General features: G+C 38.0%; 2 protein-coding genes and 4 pseudogenes across 7 annotated transcripts; 3 read left to right on the top strand and 3 right to left on the bottom strand.

Annotated features, from left to right (window-relative positions):
- The first annotated feature begins 28 nt into the window (after positions 1 to 28).
- LOC104740598 (germin-like protein subfamily T member 1 pseudogene) lies at positions 29 to 1,529 on the top strand (annotated as a pseudogene). Its single transcript, XR_015580647.1, has one exon. The product of XR_015580647.1 is annotated as a germin-like protein subfamily T member 1 pseudogene (transcript).
- A 930-nt stretch (positions 1,530 to 2,459) lies between these two features.
- LOC104740597 (germin-like protein subfamily T member 1 pseudogene) lies at positions 2,460 to 3,337 on the top strand (annotated as a pseudogene). The gene has a single exon (XR_015580607.1). The product of XR_015580607.1 is annotated as a germin-like protein subfamily T member 1 pseudogene (transcript).
- Positions 3,338 to 3,619: 282 nt separating this feature from the next.
- On the top strand, positions 3,620 to 4,965 carry LOC104740596 (kelch repeat-containing protein At1g19470 pseudogene; annotated as a pseudogene).
- A 1,160-nt stretch (positions 4,966 to 6,125) lies between these two features.
- LOC104740595 (uncharacterized) lies at positions 6,126 to 7,493 on the bottom strand. Its single transcript, XM_010461247.2, has 3 exons — positions 7,255 to 7,493; positions 7,045 to 7,168; positions 6,126 to 6,965 (listed from the first exon to the last, which is right to left on the bottom strand). The coding sequence occupies exons 1-3, from the start codon at positions 7,370 to 7,372 to the stop codon at positions 6,290 to 6,292; spliced, it is 918 nt and encodes a 305-aa protein (XP_010459549.2). The 5' UTR covers positions 7,373 to 7,493; the 3' UTR covers positions 6,126 to 6,289.
- Positions 7,494 to 8,154: 661 nt separating this feature from the next.
- On the bottom strand, positions 8,155 to 13,998 carry LOC104740593 (DDT domain-containing protein DDR4). 3 transcript variants are annotated; one of them, XM_010461244.3, is made up of 12 exons: positions 13,096 to 13,998; positions 12,888 to 12,998; positions 11,887 to 11,973; positions 11,758 to 11,795; positions 11,602 to 11,683; positions 11,335 to 11,441; positions 11,095 to 11,251; positions 10,236 to 10,328; positions 9,963 to 10,086; positions 9,805 to 9,847; positions 9,476 to 9,679; positions 8,155 to 9,394 (listed from the first exon to the last, which is right to left on the bottom strand). In XM_010461244.3, exons 1-12 carry the CDS (start codon positions 13,564 to 13,566, stop codon positions 8,599 to 8,601), a joined length of 2,313 nt encoding a protein of 770 aa, XP_010459546.2. In that variant the 5' UTR covers positions 13,567 to 13,998; the 3' UTR covers positions 8,155 to 8,598. The 3 variants fall into 3 exon arrangements, with proteins under 3 accessions (XP_010459546.2, XP_010459547.2, XP_010459548.2); XM_010461245.3 differs by having other exon boundaries at positions 9,488 to 9,679; XM_010461246.3 differs by having other exon boundaries at positions 8,155 to 9,388; positions 9,488 to 9,679.
- Positions 13,999 to 14,510: 512 nt separating this feature from the next.
- Positions 14,511 to 19,621, bottom strand: LOC104740592 (protein NUCLEAR FUSION DEFECTIVE 4-like; annotated as a pseudogene). Its single transcript, XR_015579492.1, has 3 exons — positions 19,194 to 19,621; positions 15,873 to 16,013; positions 14,511 to 15,734 (listed from the first exon to the last, which is right to left on the bottom strand). The product of XR_015579492.1 is annotated as a protein NUCLEAR FUSION DEFECTIVE 4-like (transcript).
- Between the last annotated feature and the right edge of the window lie 1,266 nt (positions 19,622 to 20,887).

Below are 20,887 nucleotides of genomic sequence, written 5' to 3'. Positions count from 1 at the left end.
TGTCACTAAGGCACCAATTTGATAAGCTTTTGAAAGTAAACGATAATAATGAAAGCTTATCCAAGATAAAGAGGGATTCCATATTAAATAACCAAAATCAGAGATTACAGAAAGAAATGAAATTGCAAATACAAATGAGAAATGAGTTCAGAATTTCTTCAGATTCTTCACTCCCATAGAAGCCTCATCACGGCTAATCCCTCACTTGAACCAACATGCCCATCCTTAACCATACTCCACCTTATTTATAGATAACCTCCTCTTACTCTCCTGTACCCATATTCTTAACCCTCTGCACATATACTCTTGGAGTCTTCATCCTTCAGCCCTTCACGCGTGTGAGCTTCAAAACTTGGTGCCTCATTACTTTTTCCTCTTTCTGAAATATACATGATAGACCTTATCACATATCCTTGGTTGCAATCTCCCCTTGAAGCTGAAGTAGTGGCAGTTTCGTCTTGACAACCTTGGCATTGAACATGTAACGTTAGAAGACCTTTATAGCTGGACCCACTGAAGAGTGTCACGATGGAGATCTTAGAGAACAAAACAAGGCATCTTATGCCAATGCCATAATATACTTTCAAATCTAGATAAGCCGAAAGGGATTTATCTTGCTATTTTGGATGATTCTTGTGTAAAACCAACGGTCGATTTGTATTCAGTAATCTTAATGATAATTTGTAAGTTTCACTATATATCAACAAAACAGAGGATGCTCTGTTTCATCATTCTCATCAATAGCTATGACTACTACTCTCCAACTCTCGTCTTCTCTTTTCACATCTTTCTTTCTAACGTTCTGTCTCTTCGTAATCCCATCTATCTCATCTGATTCTGATCCTTTACAAGACTTCTGTGTTGGGGATCTCAAAGCTTCTCCATCTATCAATGGCTTCCCTTGCAAGTCAGCCGTGTCTCTTTCTGACTTCTTCTACTCCGGCTTAGGGTCCCTTAGACACGTCGAACCCTGACGGCTACGCCGTTGCTCCCGCCAACGTCCTTACCTTTCCAGGTCTAAACACCTTAGGACTGTCGATGAACAACGTTGAATTAGATCCAGACGGTGTGAATCGGCCTCACTCGCACCCACGGGCAAGCGAAGTAGGAACTGTGATCGAAGGCTTGGTTTTTGTCGGGTTCTTGACTACAAACAACACTCTTTACTCCAAGACTTTAGAAGCCGGAGAATCAATTGTTATCCCTAGAGGATTGGTTCATTTCCAATGGAACGTTGGCCGAGTGAGAGCGCGTTTGATAGCCGCTTTTAACAGCCAGCTCCCAGGAACAGTTGTTCTGCCTAATACTCTGTTTGGTTCGAACCCTCCAATTCCAAACGCAATATCGGTCAGAGCGTTTAGGACTGATTTTACAACTGTGCGCAATCTCAAGTCTAACTTTTCTGGTTGAATCATTTAATTTATGTTTTCTAAAACGATCTTTTGCAATAACGCTTTATCTATCATGTTTACCAGTTTTTGGGGATTTTTGTTGATTATCTAAGACTAAAAGTATGATTCTGATGCCAAGTAAGCAGCGTTTCTTGTTAAATCAATTGTGTACAAGTCTCTCTTTAAAAAACTTAGAGACATAATGATATTCTTATAGGCTATAGTTTATACTATCAGTGAGTCACCCCATACATTTACATCAAGTGACGCGGTCTCCTCCTCTTCTTCATTGCCTAAAATGTAATACAAATGCATCATGGAAGGAAGACATAGAAGCTTGTGGAGTTGTATGGGTGCTAAGAGATGACAAAGGCACTGTCAAATGGGGTTTGTGGCTAAGACATATCCTCGGTTGGAATCTGCCTTGAAGCTGAAGTAGTGGTACTTTAATGGGAGATTTCCTTGTCTTGACAAACTTGGAACTGAACCTTCCAAAGCAATGATTAAGGTATTAGAAGACCTTCATAGCTGACCCCACTGAAGATGGAGATCTTAAAGACAAAACCAAGGCATGTCATGCCGATGCCATCATACACTCTCAAATCTAAAGAAACCAAAATGGCTTCATCTTATCCGATTTCTCATGCTATTTTGGATGATTGTGTAAAAACTAACGGTTGATTTGGATGTTCATAACATTTACACTGAGTCACCTTAATGATAAGTTGGTAAGTTTGAGCCAAAAAAAAAAAAACCTTACGAGACATCATTATCAACAAATGGTTGTCAATGAAATTCAGAAAATCAACTCTTATTTAGAGATTCATACCAACTAATTAATTTATTACAAGTTACTTCCTACCTTATAACTAGAAGGTTTGAAATGTTCTGGTGATTACTTGTCTCTTTCATTGCTTCTCTTAAGACAAATTCAATACAAAGTTTAAGAAAACAGAGTAAAAGTGGAAAACAGAGCATCAAACTTGAACCATTCTTTCTCATATACCTCAAATTCTCCAAATTTTAATATTTTTTAACAAAAGAAAAGTAGAATGAGTCAAATTACATTTTTCCAAAGACCATAGTAAAACCACTATATATCAACAAAGCAGAGGATGCTCTGTTTCATCATTCTCATCAATAGCTATGATGACTACTCTCCAAATCTCTTCGTCTTCTCTTTTCATATCTTTCCTTCTAACTCTTAGTCTCTTTGTAATCCCATCTCTCTCATCTGATTCTGATCCTTTGCAAGACTTCTGCATTGGCGATCTCAAAGCTTCTCCATCCATCAATGGCTTCCCTTGCAAGTCAGCCGTCTCTGCTTCTGACTTCTTCTTCTCCGGCTTAGGTGGTCCCTTAGACACTTCAAACCCTAACGGCGTAAATGTTGCTCCCGCCAACGTCCTTACCTTTCCAGGTCTAAACACTTTAGGAATCTCGATGAACAACGTCGAATTAGCTCCAGGCGGCGTGAATTCGCCTCACTTGCACCCGCGTGCAACCGAAGTAGGAACTGTGATCGAAGGCTCGGTCTTTGTCGGGTTCTTGACCACAAACAACACGCTGTTCTCGAAGGTTTTGAATGCCGGAGAGGCGTTTGTTATCCCTAGAGGATTGGTTCATTTCCAATGGAACGTTGGCCAAGTGAAAGCGCGTTTGATAACCGCTTTTAACAGCCAGCTCCCAGGAGCAGTTATTTTGCCTAATACTCTGTTTGGTTCGAACCCTGAGATTCCAAACGCAGTGTTGACCAGAGCGTTTAGGACTGATGATACAACTGTGCACAATCTCAAGTCCAAGTTTGCTGGTTGAATCTTTTAGTCTATGTTTTCTGAAACAATCTTTTGCAATAACGCTTTGTAGCAACTATCGTATACACTGTCTGTAATAATATACTCGGCATGAAAATTGGAAACTAAATAATAATAATCAAGATTGATCTCTTTCTCTCTCTCTTTTTTTAAATCATATTCTTTCTTGTGTAGATTTTATTTGGTTGTTAACTTTGTGATATCAAAGAACTCATTCTCTAACAAAGTTGTCGTAATCGTGTTTTTTCTTCATTAAATCATTTGTGAAAAGTCTCCTCTAACAATCTTAAAGAAATACTAAAAATGAAAATGAAACTATATATGGCTATAAATACTCGAAGAGCTATTCAAAAAATCGAACTAGACTCTGTTTCCATTAATTCTCACCGTTGACTTCACACACACGAAACGACGATGGTTAACATCTCTGAAATTTCCGACGACTCTAATGACGGCGGCGATCCAAACAAGAAACCAGAAGAACTCGACAAGAAACCAAAAGAAGAAGCAGTTTTAAGAAGTACAAGAAACGAGAACCGAAACAAGAAGCCGGAGGAAGAAGACGTAGAAGAAGAAGAAGACGTAGCAGAAGAAAAAGAAGAAGAAGAAGAGAGACGTTCGACATCTTTCCCACTTCCAAACGATGTCACCGAAGCTCTCGTCGCACTCATCCGGAGATGTGATTACCCAAGTCTCTCTTCCGTCTCCCGTTACTTTTCCGGTTTGATCGCTTCGTCAAGTCTCTACGAAACGCGTGCGCGCCTCGGTCTTTCCGAAACGTTTCTTTATGCATCCATCCGATACAGTACTACTAATGATCTCCAAAGCTGGCATATTCTGCATCGAAACAAGGCTTCTTCTTTACGACTGACCAAACTCGGTTCGCTTCCACCCGTGCCTTGGGGAGCTTCTGTCGTCACTATCGGTTTAGAGATGTATGTGATCGGTGGAATCATCGACCTAACACGCTCGAAGGTTATGAATGTCATCGATTGCAGAACTCACAAGTGTCGCTCGCTCCCTCCAATGAGAAGAGGTCGTAACAAGGCAGCCGCCGGAGTAATTGACGGGAAGATTTACGTAATCGGAGGTTTCAGGAAGCGATGTCCATTGGAGTCGGAATGGATCGAAGTGTTCGATCTTGAGAAACAGATTTGGGAATCTTTGCCTGGTCCGTACCCTGAATCTAGTACGTCTAGCCAGTTTAGGACATATGTTGTGATGGAAGACAAGATTTACATTTTGGATTATAAAGGTTGTTTGGTCTACGAACCAAAAAGAAGAAGAGGTGATGAATGGGACGCATCTGCCGTCGGTGCTGCACATCCAATAAAGAATATGTGGAAAGAGTCATTTGCTGTGCAATGTGTGGTAGATGATATGCTGTATACAGTTGATCGTCGGTGTACTCTTGGACATCCAATAGTCGTATATGATCCAAAGGAGAAGACTTGGAGACCTGTGAAAGGTGAATCTTTGAGGAGGCTACCAAATTATATCGTCCATCCTGCTTCTGAAATGGCGAATTTTGGTGGAAAGTTGGCGATTTTGGGCAGTAAGAGGAGCTATGTTCATGGTGATTGCATTGGCAGGGAAAAAGGTATTTGGTGCGCAATGATCGTGTTGGAAAAACGTGAAGGAGGTGAGATTTGGGGGAATGTGGAATCACTCGACTGTGTGCTTGGAGGCATTAACCATCTCACGGTTCGGCTTTGTCGAACTCTTACCATTTGATGATGATACCTACATGGGATGGTCTCTTGCAGCTATATGTTTCTGTGATTTGAATATGGACTCTCTTAATGTTTCTTTCTTAATGTTTTTTTCAAGCCTTTTCTTTAGCCTCAAGGCTTAGTTGTCTTTTTGGTGATCTTGTTGCAATTTAAGGATCTTCATTACATCTAAACCGTCTAAGCAGTTTGTTGATCTGAGAGCAAATATGAAGAGTAACTCGTCCTTCTATTAACGTCTCTGTGCAGGATAAATAAGTTAATAACACTCTTACACATAATTGTTATATAGCCTTGAGTAGATAAGCAGTAAAAAGAGTACAGGCTAGCTGCATTATACAATATTTTCACCAAAACTTGTTGAATGCATCTTTGTTTACAACTACAGATATATATATATATATATATATATATATATATATATATATATATGTTTTTGGGGTTTCGTGCAATTGAACACTTTCACTAACATGCTCTCAAAATTTTTTTTTTCCTTTCTAAGTAATAATCAGATACAATCAGATTATAACAAAAAAATCAGTCTGCTTCTACTATATATGTGTCTGCTTCAGGTAAGATATGATATACATTTTAGAATTTAGATGAAGCAGAAAAAACAAAGTTTTAGTTAACCTGACCTAAAGTAGCCGAATTTGGGCTTTAAAAATGGTCCAGAGTCGTCGGACTATGAGCCCATATAATGGTCGTCGGAGCGTGAGGGCTACTCTCGTAAAAGGCGCGTGGGAGAAGACATAAAGCGACGGAGCAGACTCAATTTTTTTTTTTCCTCCTCTCGCAGCGCAGTTTCACTTCGGAGAAGAAGCAAAGGAAGTAGATCAATCTCAGCCGTAGTCATTCTCCAATGATCTGTTTCTGGAGTGAGAATTTCAAAAAACCCTAATTTGAACCTTCTCGATTTTGGAATTTTTCACATGGGAGAACAATCTCCTTCTCAACCATCGACTCAACCCCAAAGTCGACCACAATCACCCAAACCCCAAACTCATAACCTAATCCCGCCGGAATCCACCGTCGATTCAGCCGGAATTTCAGGCTCAATCGTCTCATCTACCACAATCGACGCTCAACGGATCACTGAATTAGGCAATAAGTCAACTCTTAATAAAATCATAAGTCAACTCTTAATTATATATAGTTTTTTTTTTTTTTTGAGGTAATTGAATGATCATAACATCTTCCCTACGTTGGCACAATCATACATTTTCAATTTGCTCTTTGATTTATGTTTATGAAATCATTCTCAATTAAAGTTTGTAACAATAATCGAAGATGAACCTCACTTTCTCGTTATTAGAATGTTTCTTTATTTATTAGTAGTTGAGAAGAGAGATAACTAAAAATGGAAAGGGTTCTCCAAATAGCCGGGAAATCCCAAGAACAACTCTTTTTCTTTAGCTATAATCGATTCAACGAACCCGTTGCTCGAAGATTCTTCTTCAATCTGAGAAGCTATTGTTGATGTATTAGGCATCGTAGCTGCTGCTACCTCAGAGAAGTCGTTGCCGAACAAATTGTCTAGTTCTTGAGGATGATGATGACTCTGTTGGTTTTCATGGTCAAGAAGAAAGTCAGACCAAGTGAAGTTAAGCTCTGAACTCTCCTGAGCTATGGTGGAACAGGTTGAAGAAAACAACGGAGGAGACGAATTAGAAGAAGACGACGAGGCGTACACAAACGTTGACTCGGGCTTGACTTGGTTCGATGACTCGGTCATAAGCTTGATTGCTTGTAAATGAAACATGAGATCTCCTGAATCATCAGGTTGCTGTTGATGAGTATCCTCGTTGAGCGAGTGATTACGTCCAAGAGGTCCGCCTTGGTTAGAAGGATTAGGGTTTAGGTTCCCACCACCATTAATATTGCCGTATTCAGCAAGTACGTGAGAAAAGGGACGGTGAGTGACATGATCTATCCCCATTTCAGACAGTTTCTTCTTTAGTTTTGTGTTCCAAAACATCTTCACTTCTTCTTCTGTCTTTCCTGGTAAATGTTGTGCAATAAGTTGCCATCTAAATCCACACAAACAAGATAATCAGAATCTGTGAAATCCTCAATGGATATTCAAGTAATTCGCGATATAAGCACAACCTGCTTCCCATTGCTGCGTGCATCTTGATGATCAGATCTTCTTCTTCAGAATTGAAGCTCTCATGCTTTGTTCCTGAATGATCAGTCTTTCTCACTCTGCAACTCTTCCCACATCTCCTAAGTCCTATAAATGTTCAAACACATATACATAGATATATCATACTAACATCATATTATATAATTAAAGAAAAAGAGAAATGTTTTTGTAACCTATTTTCTTAGGAGCTGCAGATCCGTTTTTAGACGCAGACGCAAACACAAACTTTTGGGTGGTGTCTTCTTCGTTTGCCCAAGGATTCTTTGATTTTGAAGAGCAAGATCTCACCATTTTCCTTTAAAAGAAACAAAAATAAATGAAGTTAATAATATAGGAGATATATATTAAAAGCTTTTCTTTAGAAAGATGAAGAATGAGGCATGTAATAATAATACAAAGGGAGTGTTGTGAAGAAGGAAGGGGTTAGGCAAAATGGGTTTGGAGGTTTAAGAAGCGTGTGTGGCAAGAAAGGCATGAATATATTTGTTCATCTTTCTTAAATTACATATGCATGATTCTTTAATTATATATAAACTATTATTTTCATCTTTATTTTCCCACATCTCCAAAATTAAATTTATCAAAGAATAAACATTTGGTTCCAAGTTCTTTAGCACAACTCATTACATAGGTTATAAAAATGTTAATGAAATAAAAAGAGGGTATAAGTGTTGAAGTTTACAGAAAATATTTATTGATTTTTCTAAAATAAGCCATCTTTTAGTGAGTGATTAACAAAGTTTATTTTAGTAGTAGTAAATGGTAACAATAAAAAGTTTTTTTTTTATTAAACACTAATGTAAAAGGGAAAGGACTTGGATAATCTATGATAGTGATGAATTGGTGATCGCAACAAGTTTGTGCTTGTAAAACCAATTATAATTCAAGAACTAATATATTTCTTTAAGACAAACAACATATAGACATAGCAAATCGTAAATATAATATATCTAAAATCCAAGTTATTTAACTTGATGGTGATTTCATGGGCTTTGAAGCTCACAATAGTTTCACAGCCTTTAAAAAGATTTGCTTTATGTACCCATCATAATATGATAATCACATTCAGCAAGTCTCAAAGCTGCTTCGTTTTACCAAAATCTAAGAGACCTTAAACGCGTTCTTATAGTCAATACAAAAGTTAGAGAAAGTTACTACTTGTACACTAATAATAATTCCATAAAAACATTAAACAGCTCTTAGGAATATCTGGTTTACCCTCTTCATTGTTTCTTTCTTCATGGTAAGAAAAAATGACTAACCTAATCTACACATACCTCTTCGGCCTCCACAACAACATTCATCTCTTCAGTTATCAGCCCAATTTGCCTGAAGTACTTAAAACAAGAAGCAGATATGCTTGAATGGAGAAAAACCCAATGAAGTGTCTCTTACCGTTTTAACTTTTCTCTGCAAGGGTTTTTTTGCCAGGAAATAACTCGTGAAAATCATTCTTATCATACAATGGTGATTGACCAGAGGGAGCTTTAAGACAAAGATAAGTCTTTCTGTCTTGCTTATGAATGGTCCGTCTTATCATCATCCTTCAATACTGTACTTGGACCATCATCAAAACCAGATACAGGGGCAAGCTCGTTTAAGTCGAGGTAACGTCTTTTGCCTACTACACCCTCAACTTCTTCTTGGTCTGTTGTGCCGTTTGATTTGTTAAGTTGATTATTCTCTTTACCATATGCTGTCTCTGCATTGTCATTGACCTCTCTCGGCTCTTCTTCTATTTCTTCTTCACCAGATTTTGTTTCTAGATCATTTGCATTTTCTTCAGAGTCCTGACTTCCCATCGTGAAATCCCCATTCCCTGTTTCATCAGACTGTTCATCTGGCTCAACCAACCGCTTACGTTTCGCCAATCCTGTTGCTTCTTTGTCTGATTCTGAGAACTCATATTGTTGGTAATCGATCCTTGTGGCTCTTTTACTCCGTCTAAGGCCTGGCCGAAAATCATTTGACCTTGATCTCACCTTAGGTTCTCTCCGTGGAATTTTCTTAACCCTCCGGGGTTCATCACTATCTTCTTCGCTTGCACTTACAGAATCTTCTTCCTCCTCCTCTTCTTCATCTTCCTCATACTCGGCATTGTCTTCATCCCATTTGTACTCTTCATCTCCCTTCTCTTCATCTCCCTCAGAACCACTAGAGAGCTTCTTCTGTTTGCGCTTCCTCAGGTATTCTTCATCATAAACTGCTTCCCCATAAATGTCATCGTCACTTTGAAACTCTACCTCATTGTCTGATACAGTTTCAACAAAGTCTGTAGCTGAATACCGTTGGGGCCGTTGTCTGCGCCTGTTACTGCCATGAAATGATACTTGTTACTTCAACCTATAGTTTTGCAAGTTCTGGAGGGGAAATTTAAGGAGAGAAGAGAAATACACTGCGTCTTGCCTTCTGTCCAGAGATTCATCTCGCTGCTCATCAAAATCATCATAATCAGCAAAATCAGAAGATCTCGCAGATGCTGTATCGTTCACAGGCTCAGTAGGGTGGGTTGAACTGGTCGATCTGCCATTCGCAAGAGCGTCCAATCTGGCAGATTCTCTTCTGTGGAGAAAATGTTCTGGTGATGGATGTTTCTTCCTGAGATAGTATCACGAAAAACAAAATAGAATGTAAAAAAAGACAATGGATAATTGACACCAAATAACAACGTTAAAGGAAACCAATGGCAGAGATGATTAAATGCAAGGGAGACGTAGACGTACTTTGTTACTTTGATAGCTTCATTTATGGACTTATCATAATCATCTGCAATAAGATTCAAAATTAGTAAACCTCATCAGCCCAGAATTGATCAAGATGGATCTTTAATGCCAAAAAATAAGAAGCACAGCGTGGATTTCCAACAAGATTATAACGTTACCAAAAGTGTATCTAACTGGCTTCCTATCACGGAGAGAACGTCCAGCACCAAGACCGTCAACAACCAAAAAGTTATCAAGGAGAAGGGCCTGTCTGTGTTGCTTTTTCAACAGTTTTTCTTTCCTCTGACAGTGGGAAAAGATATACCATTATATAAAGATGCCGTTAATAAGAATTATTCAGCCATGAATATGCGCTTAGTAATAGTCTAATAGAGTTCTATTCTACTACCAAGACGGAAAACAGGGAAAAAAAAAATAGAGCAGATTGGAACCTTGTGTTCTTTTTCTATCTCAGGAAGCATATCTTTCATTAACTTCTTCCCTAGAGCAACTTCAATTCTACTAGTACTTTGAAGAAGTTTTTCCTGCAATACAAAGAGACACAGCATCTCAATCAGCAGTAAAGACATGGAAAGTTATACCTATTGTTCATTATATAAATTTAGCCCTTCACAGATATCGTCAGTGAAAAAGAAAAGAAGTTCAGTCCAAAACATAAGTTTCAACGGAATAGTATAGGATCTCCACTCCGCGGAAGGAGGTACAAAAGCATTGAAACAGATCCACAATATAAAGTTATTTGTGTTTACCTTGCTAACCCATATAATCAACTGCAACAAAATTGCCCCAGAAAGGACATCCCTCAAGATTAAGATACTGGACAACTAACAAAAACATAAATACAGAATACTACTAACTCACAAAATATCCAACTATGTACCTACATCGAAGTAGACTCGACTTGCACATGAGCCCTTTTCAGCCAATTCTTAGCACTACTAACATTTTAACTTTATTCATTCACAGTCACCAAAGATTTCAATGATAATTTTCAAGCAATCTAAAAGTATGCACCATCCCTTGAGTAACAAATTTTGGGAAGAAAATTACATCCATCCTCAGAACATAACTGATTATCCACATACATTTTTCTCAACCTATAGAGTATAATCCCATTTTGGGCATCTGTAAAATCTATCAGTAAAGAAGATAAATAATTCAATGCACGGTAATACTAGCCTGCACGCCGTCTAGTCATCACAATCACATCAGAAACAAGCTACCAGATTCCATAGCAAGAATTAATTACAGACTAACTAGACTGACTTATTGATTGAAAAAGAGACTTACAGAAACGTCTTGGAATTCATTGAAATTAGTGGCAACAGTTTCCCATTGGTATGTTATGTTAGGAAGAATCTTGGAACCCTTTGTTCTGACCTTCAACACTTCTGCTTTCCTTATTTCCCGATATAAACGGTGACCAATTAAGGGATCATCCTCATACCTTACATAAGAAACAAACAGGTGCTATATCAGAGATATGCAAACAAGGGAGTCCTATTTAGGTCTTTTCTCTTTGCTACAGACCAAAAATTAACTCCATGTGAATCACCCCCAACGCGATCTTTGCGGAAAACTGACAGATGAACGCCAGTTTTAAGAGAGTTGTCAATGTAGCTCTTGATATCTTCTTGCTGTACAAATTCACAAAAACCAATCGAAACTGTAAGTGCTAAAACCATCTTATTTTCAAGTGACAAAACAAGAACAGCAAGTAATACAGACGTGGTACACCAATGCAAGTAATATCAATTGATATTTAGATAATAGATCGACATACAGTAGCAACAATACCTCAACACGGATATCACATAAAGCTTTCAAAATCACCACACGAATGGCTGGATCAAGATTCTTGTACACTTCAATCTCCCTCCTATAGAGTAAGCCGAGAAGCTCAAAATGTGTTACTACAGTTACCATGATATTCAGAAAATTATAACAACTCACCCTTGCGAGGCAACAATAGGAAGGTCCCCTTCTGCGACCTAAATGAGTATAAGAAGTTCACGTCAGAACATGATATAATGAAAAATAAGTACTTCATTTATCACGACAAAGAAGTTTAGCAATCACTACCCAATGCCAGCAATCTCTTATTTTTCTGCACAAGACAGTGACCCAGGTATCACGTGTGAGGGCCATTCGAGTTACAGGAGGAATGGCCTGCAAATTGAAAATAAGTAAATGGTATATTGCTCATAGAGAGAAAAGGTTAAAGTAATTCTAACATTTCATAGTAGCGAAGAATACTATTTTCCAAATCATGGTTGATTAGCATCCACATAAACCAAAAGAAATATCAGCACTTAAAAGTAAAAAGGCAATAATAACTAGTACACATATAAATCATGATATCATGACAATGACCAAGGATTTCAGTCAGTGAACTCTAACATAACTCAAGAAAGCGATTCAGAGATATTAGTGATCTGAACTGGGCAATACAAGCCTATAAGGTGCCTAGGACGGAAGCTAGTCAAAAACATAGATGTTATGTGTTGGTCAATCAGCTGCTCAGCCAAAATGATTTGAAACTAACAATCCCTTCAATTCGAACTATAAAAACTCGGTAAATTCATGATACAGTTGAACAAGTTGGTTGCAGTCTAGCCAAGCCTCATTTTTTCTCTCGGAATATTTAAGTTGAATTGCAGACAAGGATACACCTGTAGCAGCCATGAAACACGGTTTCAACGGGAAGCTGATATCCCGTCTGAACTAGAGTTAGCAGTCCACTTTGCCCGAAAAATGAAATATAATGAGATATTAACACATCTTTAACAGGCCCCCTTCTATTTCTCACTGGCCACAGCACCCAGGATTCCATAAAACAAACATCTAAACTTTTAACAGCACCCCAAAAAAAAAAGTCTTATCACTAGTTTTCGTACTAATAAGAGCCAGCACTCGGTTTACAGACCCCAGAAACAAGTGCTGTATATCAATGAGACAACCTCTAGTACTACATTGAACTTAACACAAACAGAAACCAAAGGAAACAGATAAAAAAAAGAGACACGAGTAATACACTAAAAGAGTAAGAAAGAACAAAGCAATGGTTAGACCAAAGCACCAACCTTTAGCAGAGGAATATGTATATCACTCAAAGTATCGTTTGGAGAAAGCAAGGCCGTTTCAAACTCCTCAGCTGAGAACTCAGCATTGATCTTCAAAAGCGGTCTAAATACCTTCACCATCCAGAAAAAGAAACAAAAAAGGAGAAATGGTGAGTTTACTCATCGGAAGAAACTAATCAGAGAATTAAAAGAAAAACAGAGAGCTCACATGCAAGAAATTGAGCACAGAAGCAAGTTCCCACATGGAACGAAGATTCCACCGCGGCATCTGAGAAGGTTCGGGCGGAGGAACAAGAGAAGTAACGATTTTACCAGAACTCGAACTCCCTCCAGCGACGCATTGCTGCTGACGATTCTCATCGCCCCCGTCCTCATCATCATCATCTTCTTGATCGCCATCCGCATCCTCATCTTCCTCTACCACCTCTTCTTCTCTCCGTCGATGCTGCTCCCGTTTATGCTCCTTCTTAGGCTGCTTGAGCTTTCTCTCCGCCGCTTGCAGTTCTTGAAGACGCTGCTGTGCCCTAACAGTACAGGCACGTGAAGGACGCGTTCTCCTAAGCGTGGAAGGCTCCTCCTTTGGAATTGTGACGGTGGTGGTATCCGTAACCGGAGCTGCATCTTCGGGGGTTGAGTGGGGAGATCCGTCAGGGACGACGATATCGGAAGAGGAACCCATCGAAGAGATTGAAATTAGGGTTTTTTTTTTTTGTTTTGTTAAATTTGAGATTTTTAGGGAGAGAGAGAGAGAGAGAGAATCAAAACCCTTTTGGCATTGTTGGGGAAATCGAAATCGGTTTAGGAGAAGGGAAGGGAAGAAGAAAAAGAGAAGGAAGCTCTCCAAAAAAGCGTCGACTGGGTTGTTGAAAACGCTGTCGTTTTTGAGAGTTAGAGAGACGAAGGAAGGAAGAGAGAAAAATCTGAGAAAAGGAAAAAAAAAGAGAGAGAGAGAGAGAGAGATAGATTGAGAATGGATGGTAAAATAAATGTCAAAACAAGGGTCTCTCTCTTCTGAGAATTTGATCAGAGGCGAGAGAGTGAAACACGATGGGAGGAGAAATAGGGAGAGAGAGGACGATGGGGGCTCACAGTTTTTATTAATTAGGGCTCTCTCGACACTTATTTATTTATGGCTTTTTCTTTAATAAAACACTTTTTACAATTATCAAAATAATTATTGAATAATGAAAATTGTTATAAAAAAATAACTCTCTATTTATTTATATTTGTTTATCATAATTTGCAAAAAATAAATTAAAATTATTTGTTGATAAAAAACAAAAAAAAATATTATTTGATTTGGGAAATATAACTATGAATAACATGGACAATTGAAGTAACTCAGTAAAAGTAGAACAGAACTACCATCTAAAACAAAGGGATCTCTAAATAGCAAAGGTTGATCATTTATGATCTTCTCAATCGGTCCAATGAGTTTAAAAACGATCTAACTTTGGTTCTTTACATTATTAATACTTCATTTATGTCACACAAACTATAATTCCAAGAACTAAATTACAAACATATGAAAAGAATATAGACACTACAAACTTCTCCAAGAAAACAAAGAACCTCACACATATATATATACGTACTTGTATTTTTATACAACGTATATACGTAAGTAGCTTACTTACAATATTTTTTTTTATATAACAAATGTAAATACATAACTCAAATGGGACTGAGCAAATATTATGTACCTATACACTATAATATTCACAAGTCACACATCTTATCGACGATGGAACCTCTTCTCGAAGATCTGTTGATATAGCGTCTTTGTGCGAAAAACCAACACGCACGAGACAAGAAATCCAAGGAAAGCCACCGACGCAATGATCACAAATGACAATCGAAAACAATGAGGACCGTAACACGTGTTACCTTCTCCCGTAATGGTATGATCATAGATATACCCAATTAATCTTACAGAGAAGATATATGAACCCATAGGACTAGCAATCGAAATGGTGTTGTAGATTGTGCCCATGTGCTTAACCCCGAATAGTTCTGACGTTATTGTTGGCATTAACGACCACTGTGAGCCATAACAAATGCCTATGATAATCGAACCGGGGTAAAGATTCCCTCGAAAACCAGAGGCTATGATTAGGTGACCTATGGTCATAGTTCCAAGAGTTGTAGCCATTAGCAACGGACGTGGCCATCCTTTACTGTGTAGCAATAAATCCGAGACATAACCACCTCCAAACCGACCAATAAAGTTCCATATACTCCATAAAGCCAACAATGAGTTTATCTCGATGCTTGAGTATCTAAGAGACTCACCTAATTGTCTAATGTTGTTTATCGTCGAAATCCCCGATCCCATTCCACATACCATTGCAAGAAACAACAACCAGAAGTCTACGTTACGCATAGCTTGTAAAAGATTCAAGCTATTGTCTTCCTTTAGCACTATAAGATCTCCTCAGAGATCGTCGTTGCTTCCAGGTTGTCCACCAGAGGAGAATAAACAGGTGATAATGGCTTCTCAATACTACTGTCTCGGTGTGCTCTTATCGCGATTAGTAGAGGCGAGGCAAGCACAATGAGTAGAACTGAAAGCGTGACGACATTGGCCCATGATGGTAAACTTAAAGTGCTCTTCAGAATAATAACGATCATAAGATAAGCTGCAATGATAAGTGACAAAGTTGATAAACCATCTAAATGCTTCTTCTCATCGACCGTGCTTGTCACATATATCCTAACTAGAGGCATCACCAAGACAGAGAGAAGTGAAGGTACTATCGCAAGTAGAAGAATAAATGTCTTTGGATCTCCAGGGCATATTGTTTCATACATCTGAATTAACATTGCTCCACTTAGACCAACAAAACCCTACAAAGTACGAGCGCAAGGCATAAGCTTTCCAATTTTTACCGAACTATATATCTCCCCTGTTTTGTGATGTTCAATATGTACAACTAAATTAATGAGGATCATAGTGAACACATATATATACCAGCCTTTTTATACCTTCATGATACCAACGGCAGTGCCACCATAATCAGCGAAGTTCTCTAAAGAGCTCACAACATTGGCCGTGTTAATAAACGTCAAAGACTGAGCAGCTATGAACATAAAAAGACACATAACCGGTAAAGCACATATATGTGGCTAGATCTATATACCAAATCCAGAATTCATTAATTAGAAATAGAACTTCAACAATACCATCAAAAGATCTTTATCTTATTGTTGGGGCGACGTCACACACCTTGTATGCATCTATCTTCAAGCTTATGCCAACATTTTCCCTCTTAAGCTTGAACTCATTTTCTTCCAAATCTCTAGTGCCAATAAGATCCTTCTGATCCAACGACACAATAATATATATGTACATGAGCTCTAGAACCTTCACCTCTTCTCTTAATGTCAATTTTCGTCTGGCCCAACAAGGCCCAATAAGTGTGATTTTGCCAAACCCAACAACAAACTCCACCTTTTGTCAAAAATCACACAACGTGACATGAGCACATCGACATCATCTCTTTCTCCCTTCCCGTGAAGCTGAACACCACCGGATCACCATCTCCTCCGGCGATCCCCTGCAGCAACTCCGGTGCCTTCCTCCATCATTTCCGACGAAACATCTTTATCGAAGAATTTGAGACATCAACTTCGTCTCCTCCAATGGATCAAACGCAGCTCCTTCGTCTTCTCCGACGAAACGTCTCCTGTGAAGTCGACTACCACCGTACGTTCTCTGACGACTCCCTCCGGTGAAAGCTACCACACGTTCTTCCTTCAAGAAGACAACCACAACTCTTCCTTCTCCACCAACTCTATGACTGCTTCTTTAATAAGCACTACAGCCTTCACCTGTTAAGTCGATCTCTGGTAAGCCTTATCTCCCTCGATCATCTTCTTTCAATTTTTTAGAGACTCAATGAAACTCTAACTTCAGTTTCATGTCTACTCTCACAGCAGCTCCTCTGTTGAACATCCCATGTTCTTTTTTTCTCCTTGATGATTTCAGGTTCCCTCCTGACCATGAATCATCCTTCGATCTCTAGCTGCTGGAATTATACCCTTGAGCCACCAAAATCCTAACTTGGATTTTCTGAATTTTCATCACAGAACCTCCACCTGGAATCAGAATCTACAACTGATTCTCCACTGGTAACCAACTTCTCTGATCCTGAATCACCCTATCATAACTCTATACTTCCAAAAAAAAAATTCAAGAACTCAACTAAGTCTTTTTTTTTCTTGAAGTTTTCCCAACAGCTCCACCTGGAATCTAATTCTCTTCACCATAATTCCAGGTGCCCACAGCTACAGGTAACTCCCTTAACCTCCTCACTTACCTTTATCGACATAATATTTTTTTTTTTCACGCTGACTTGTTTCCCCTTTTTTTTCCTTCCTGCCAGCCTATAATGTCGATAGTGGAGTTACCTGGAGCTGTGTTGTCCTTCAGGCGATGTTGAGAAGATCATAGCAGACCTGAAGATCCTGCCCAGGTAATGCTTGAGTCATAACATATGTTGGATTTATACTTGTGAGTATCTTGCTTAGGACTATCTCTCCTTTAGATACCCAATCTGTGATGAATTGAAATCTTGTGTCCATAAGTTTGGTTCCCGACGCCTTCTCTTCTGGAGTTAAGCTCCCTGATTTGAAATGAGATGCAGTTGGCGTTACCACTGCTTTAGCTTCTGATTTTTCGAAAGTCTCAACTTCCTTTTCCTGTGAGAGAGCTAGACCTTCCTTTGCTCCATCTCTTTTGATCTCCATTCCCTGAATCCTTGAAGCTTTTCCCAAATCTTTCATTTCAACTTAGTCGCTTAAACTCTCCTGAACCAAACTAATTTCTGTCAAGTCCGCTTCTCCATTGACATTTTCTGGTTTATCCTCCAAAACCCTTTCATCATTCATGTCACTATCATAGTGTGTCCGCTCTTTACTGTGATTTCTCAATTGTGGCTGGTCATCAGATCTTTCTTCATTCTCTTCAAACTTAACCTCATCTGAAGTTTCTGATTCTTCTGTTGAGGATGAATCATTACCTTGAGCTGATGATTCTCTTCTCTCAAAGCCATATGGAGTAGGCCCTTGAATTAAATTCACGCTAAAAGTCACCTTCTTTGACTTCTTCTTTCTCACTCCATCTTCAGCCTTAGTAATACTTTTTCCATCGATTTCAGCCTGTGACAAAATTTCTTAAACACATGTTTCTAATTTTTCCTTACTCATTGTGAATCACCATTGATGCTGGAGATGAAGACTCAAATCTTTAATTTTGCAATTATATCCCAAAACGTTGTTGTGGAGTAGAGGATCGACTTTGTCAACACCAATTTCACCATCGTTGATTTAACATCTTGATAGCCATTGAAACCCAAAAATCCAAACCCATGCTATCTTCTTCTCTTAATAAACATAGATCTTGGTTCGGTAAGCCAGCCATAACAAACCAATCTCTTGTATCTTCTAAGTCTTAGAGCAGACAAACTAACAACAAAAACCCCACAAACACGAATGATTTCTACTGTTTCAAATTACACAATCCATGAGTCTTTGTTCCTATCTGTCACGTTCACAATTTCATTCTCCTCTTACACACGTTCATGAACACAGTAATTCTCATCCACTTAACCTTTCTTTTCAAGCCCATGTCAGTAAAACTCTTTTCTTCTCAATCGTGTCCTGACGACGGTAATAGAAACAATCAAAATTAGTTGCGCTCTTCATACAACTCTGATAGAACAAACCCTTTATGAGAGTTTGTGATTTATTCTGCCCCTTCATAAATACTCTCTACCTTCTCATATGCATTCTCCGCTAGCCACAAATCCAGGATCACACCCGAAACGAGAACAATTCTCTATAGGCTCTGATACCAAATAAAGCACATATATGTGGCTAGATCTATATATGTCGAAGTATTAGACGTTCATGTGCGTGTATAGAAGAGCATAATAGTAACCAAGACACAAGTTTGTTAACGGGGTTCGGATAACCTACATCACCGGGACCAAGTCCAGAATTCATTAATTAGAAATAGAACTTCAACAATACCATCAAAAGATCTCTATCTTATTGATGGGGCAACGTCACACACCTTGTGTGCATCTCTCAAAAATACCCTAAGACGCGCACCTCTTCATGAAACGCTCTCTTGATATTTATAACAATTGCTCAACACTAGAGTTAGAGTTGACAACTTTCCTATTCTAAACCGGTAAACTAACGTATTTAGATAACTCCTAAATAGAATTAATCCTAATTCCATAACTCGGTAGGATTGGTATAGCTTGCACCTCAAGCTATCTTCAAGCTTATGCCAACAACCGGAACCGGAGGCCGCCAAATCAAACCGGTAACAGAAGCCCATATTAAGAAATAACCGGTGAAGTTCAAAACCGCTCCGATCAAAATCACCACCCACGGTCCTCCTCTTCCTCGTCCATCACAGCGACGGCGATTAAAGGTGGCTGCGGTGTATACAAGTCCTGATAAAACTCCGACGTTACCACCAATGTCTTTGAAAACAGAGACCGTATCAAGGGTTGACTGGTCGTAAGATTGAGTTGACTTTAAGATCGAGGAGTAGATACCAAAGGTGTAGGAACCTCCTAAGGTGCACTGGATCCATATACTCGCCGTCATCGCCATCCATTTCGTTCTCAATATCCCCGCCGACATCTTCCACCGGAGAATATATAAAGATTTTTATAAAAGTTTTTTTAACTTTTCAGGCTCTTGGCGCAAACGACATGCACACGAAGTTGAGATTTTTATTTTGTTTTAAAATCCATTATTGGGCCTTTGGCAATTATTATTAAGTAGGCCCAGTTTAGTGGGCGTGACATAGACAGTTAAGGCACGCTACAGCCACATGACGGCACGTGTGGAGAAGCAAGACGGAACGGGGAAGATTTATTTAATCAACGGTCTTTAACTAACGGAGTAACCAAAGATGCTGACTCAGCCAATGAACGTCAGTTAATGACTCATACTTATATTTTTTGGTCACGTCAATTATTTATTTAACTGTTGATTTAAAATAAACTCAAAACCATTTAATTTTCAAGTTCATGTTTGAATGTGACTATGTGTTGTATACTTGTATATAATATAACTAATGGTGGTAGATAAATAACATTAAAAGAAAAATATAACATATGATGTTTGACCAAATGAATTTGATACTTCCGATTCAAATTTGAAAATATATTCTCTCTCTCTCTATCTTTCATATCAGTTTCGTTTTCTTAAAAAATAATGTCGTTTTTAATATATATTTTAGTTAAAAAATTCAGTTTTATTTTTATTACATTAACATCGATCAATGAAAAAAACTATATAAAAATATATTAATAGAGATAAAATAGAAAAATTGAATTATCTTCTTTAAAAGATATGTGAAAAATCTTGAACAACATTCATAATAAGATCGATAAAACTTAAAGAGTATAAAAAAAATTCACAAATAATAAATTTAATGTCACATAGACTATGAAATAAGATAATTAGTAAGTACACGAGTTATATAATATATTCACTCTGTTTTATATAGAGTGTCATTTTAAAGAAATTTTTTATTTTACAAAAAAATATTATTTTATATTTCCAATGAGTATTTTAAATTTTAATGTTAAATTTTCTTTTTTACCCTTAAATCCAAAGCTATTTTTATTGAATTTAGATCATAAATATGTATAGTTCAAAAGAAAATTAATTTGTGTGAAATATGTCAAACTCAAACTGTTTGTGAAAGAGAGAGTATTATGTTTGACAAATTGATGTATTTTCTAATTAATTTACAATTTAAAAAAAAGTATTATAAACAATTAAAATAATAATTAATTTTTTTGTCGGCAAATAAAAATTAATGTTTATGTGGCAGATAAAAACTACAAAACGAAAAAAATAATAAGGGTAGAGGACAATAAAGAGAAAATGGCGGATCACATGGGACAAGAAAAAATAAATAGTCCCGCCAACGCCAATGTATGATAAAAGCCTTCTTGGTTGTTACGTAT

The sequence above is a fragment of the Camelina sativa genome, chromosome 14 (assembly GCF_030686135.1).
Source record: "Camelina sativa cultivar CO46 ecotype springtype chromosome 14, ASM3068613v1".
NCBI classification, from domain to species: domain Eukaryota; kingdom Viridiplantae; phylum Streptophyta; class Magnoliopsida; order Brassicales; family Brassicaceae; genus Camelina; species Camelina sativa.
This window is presented reverse-complemented; position numbering and strand designations above follow the sequence as displayed.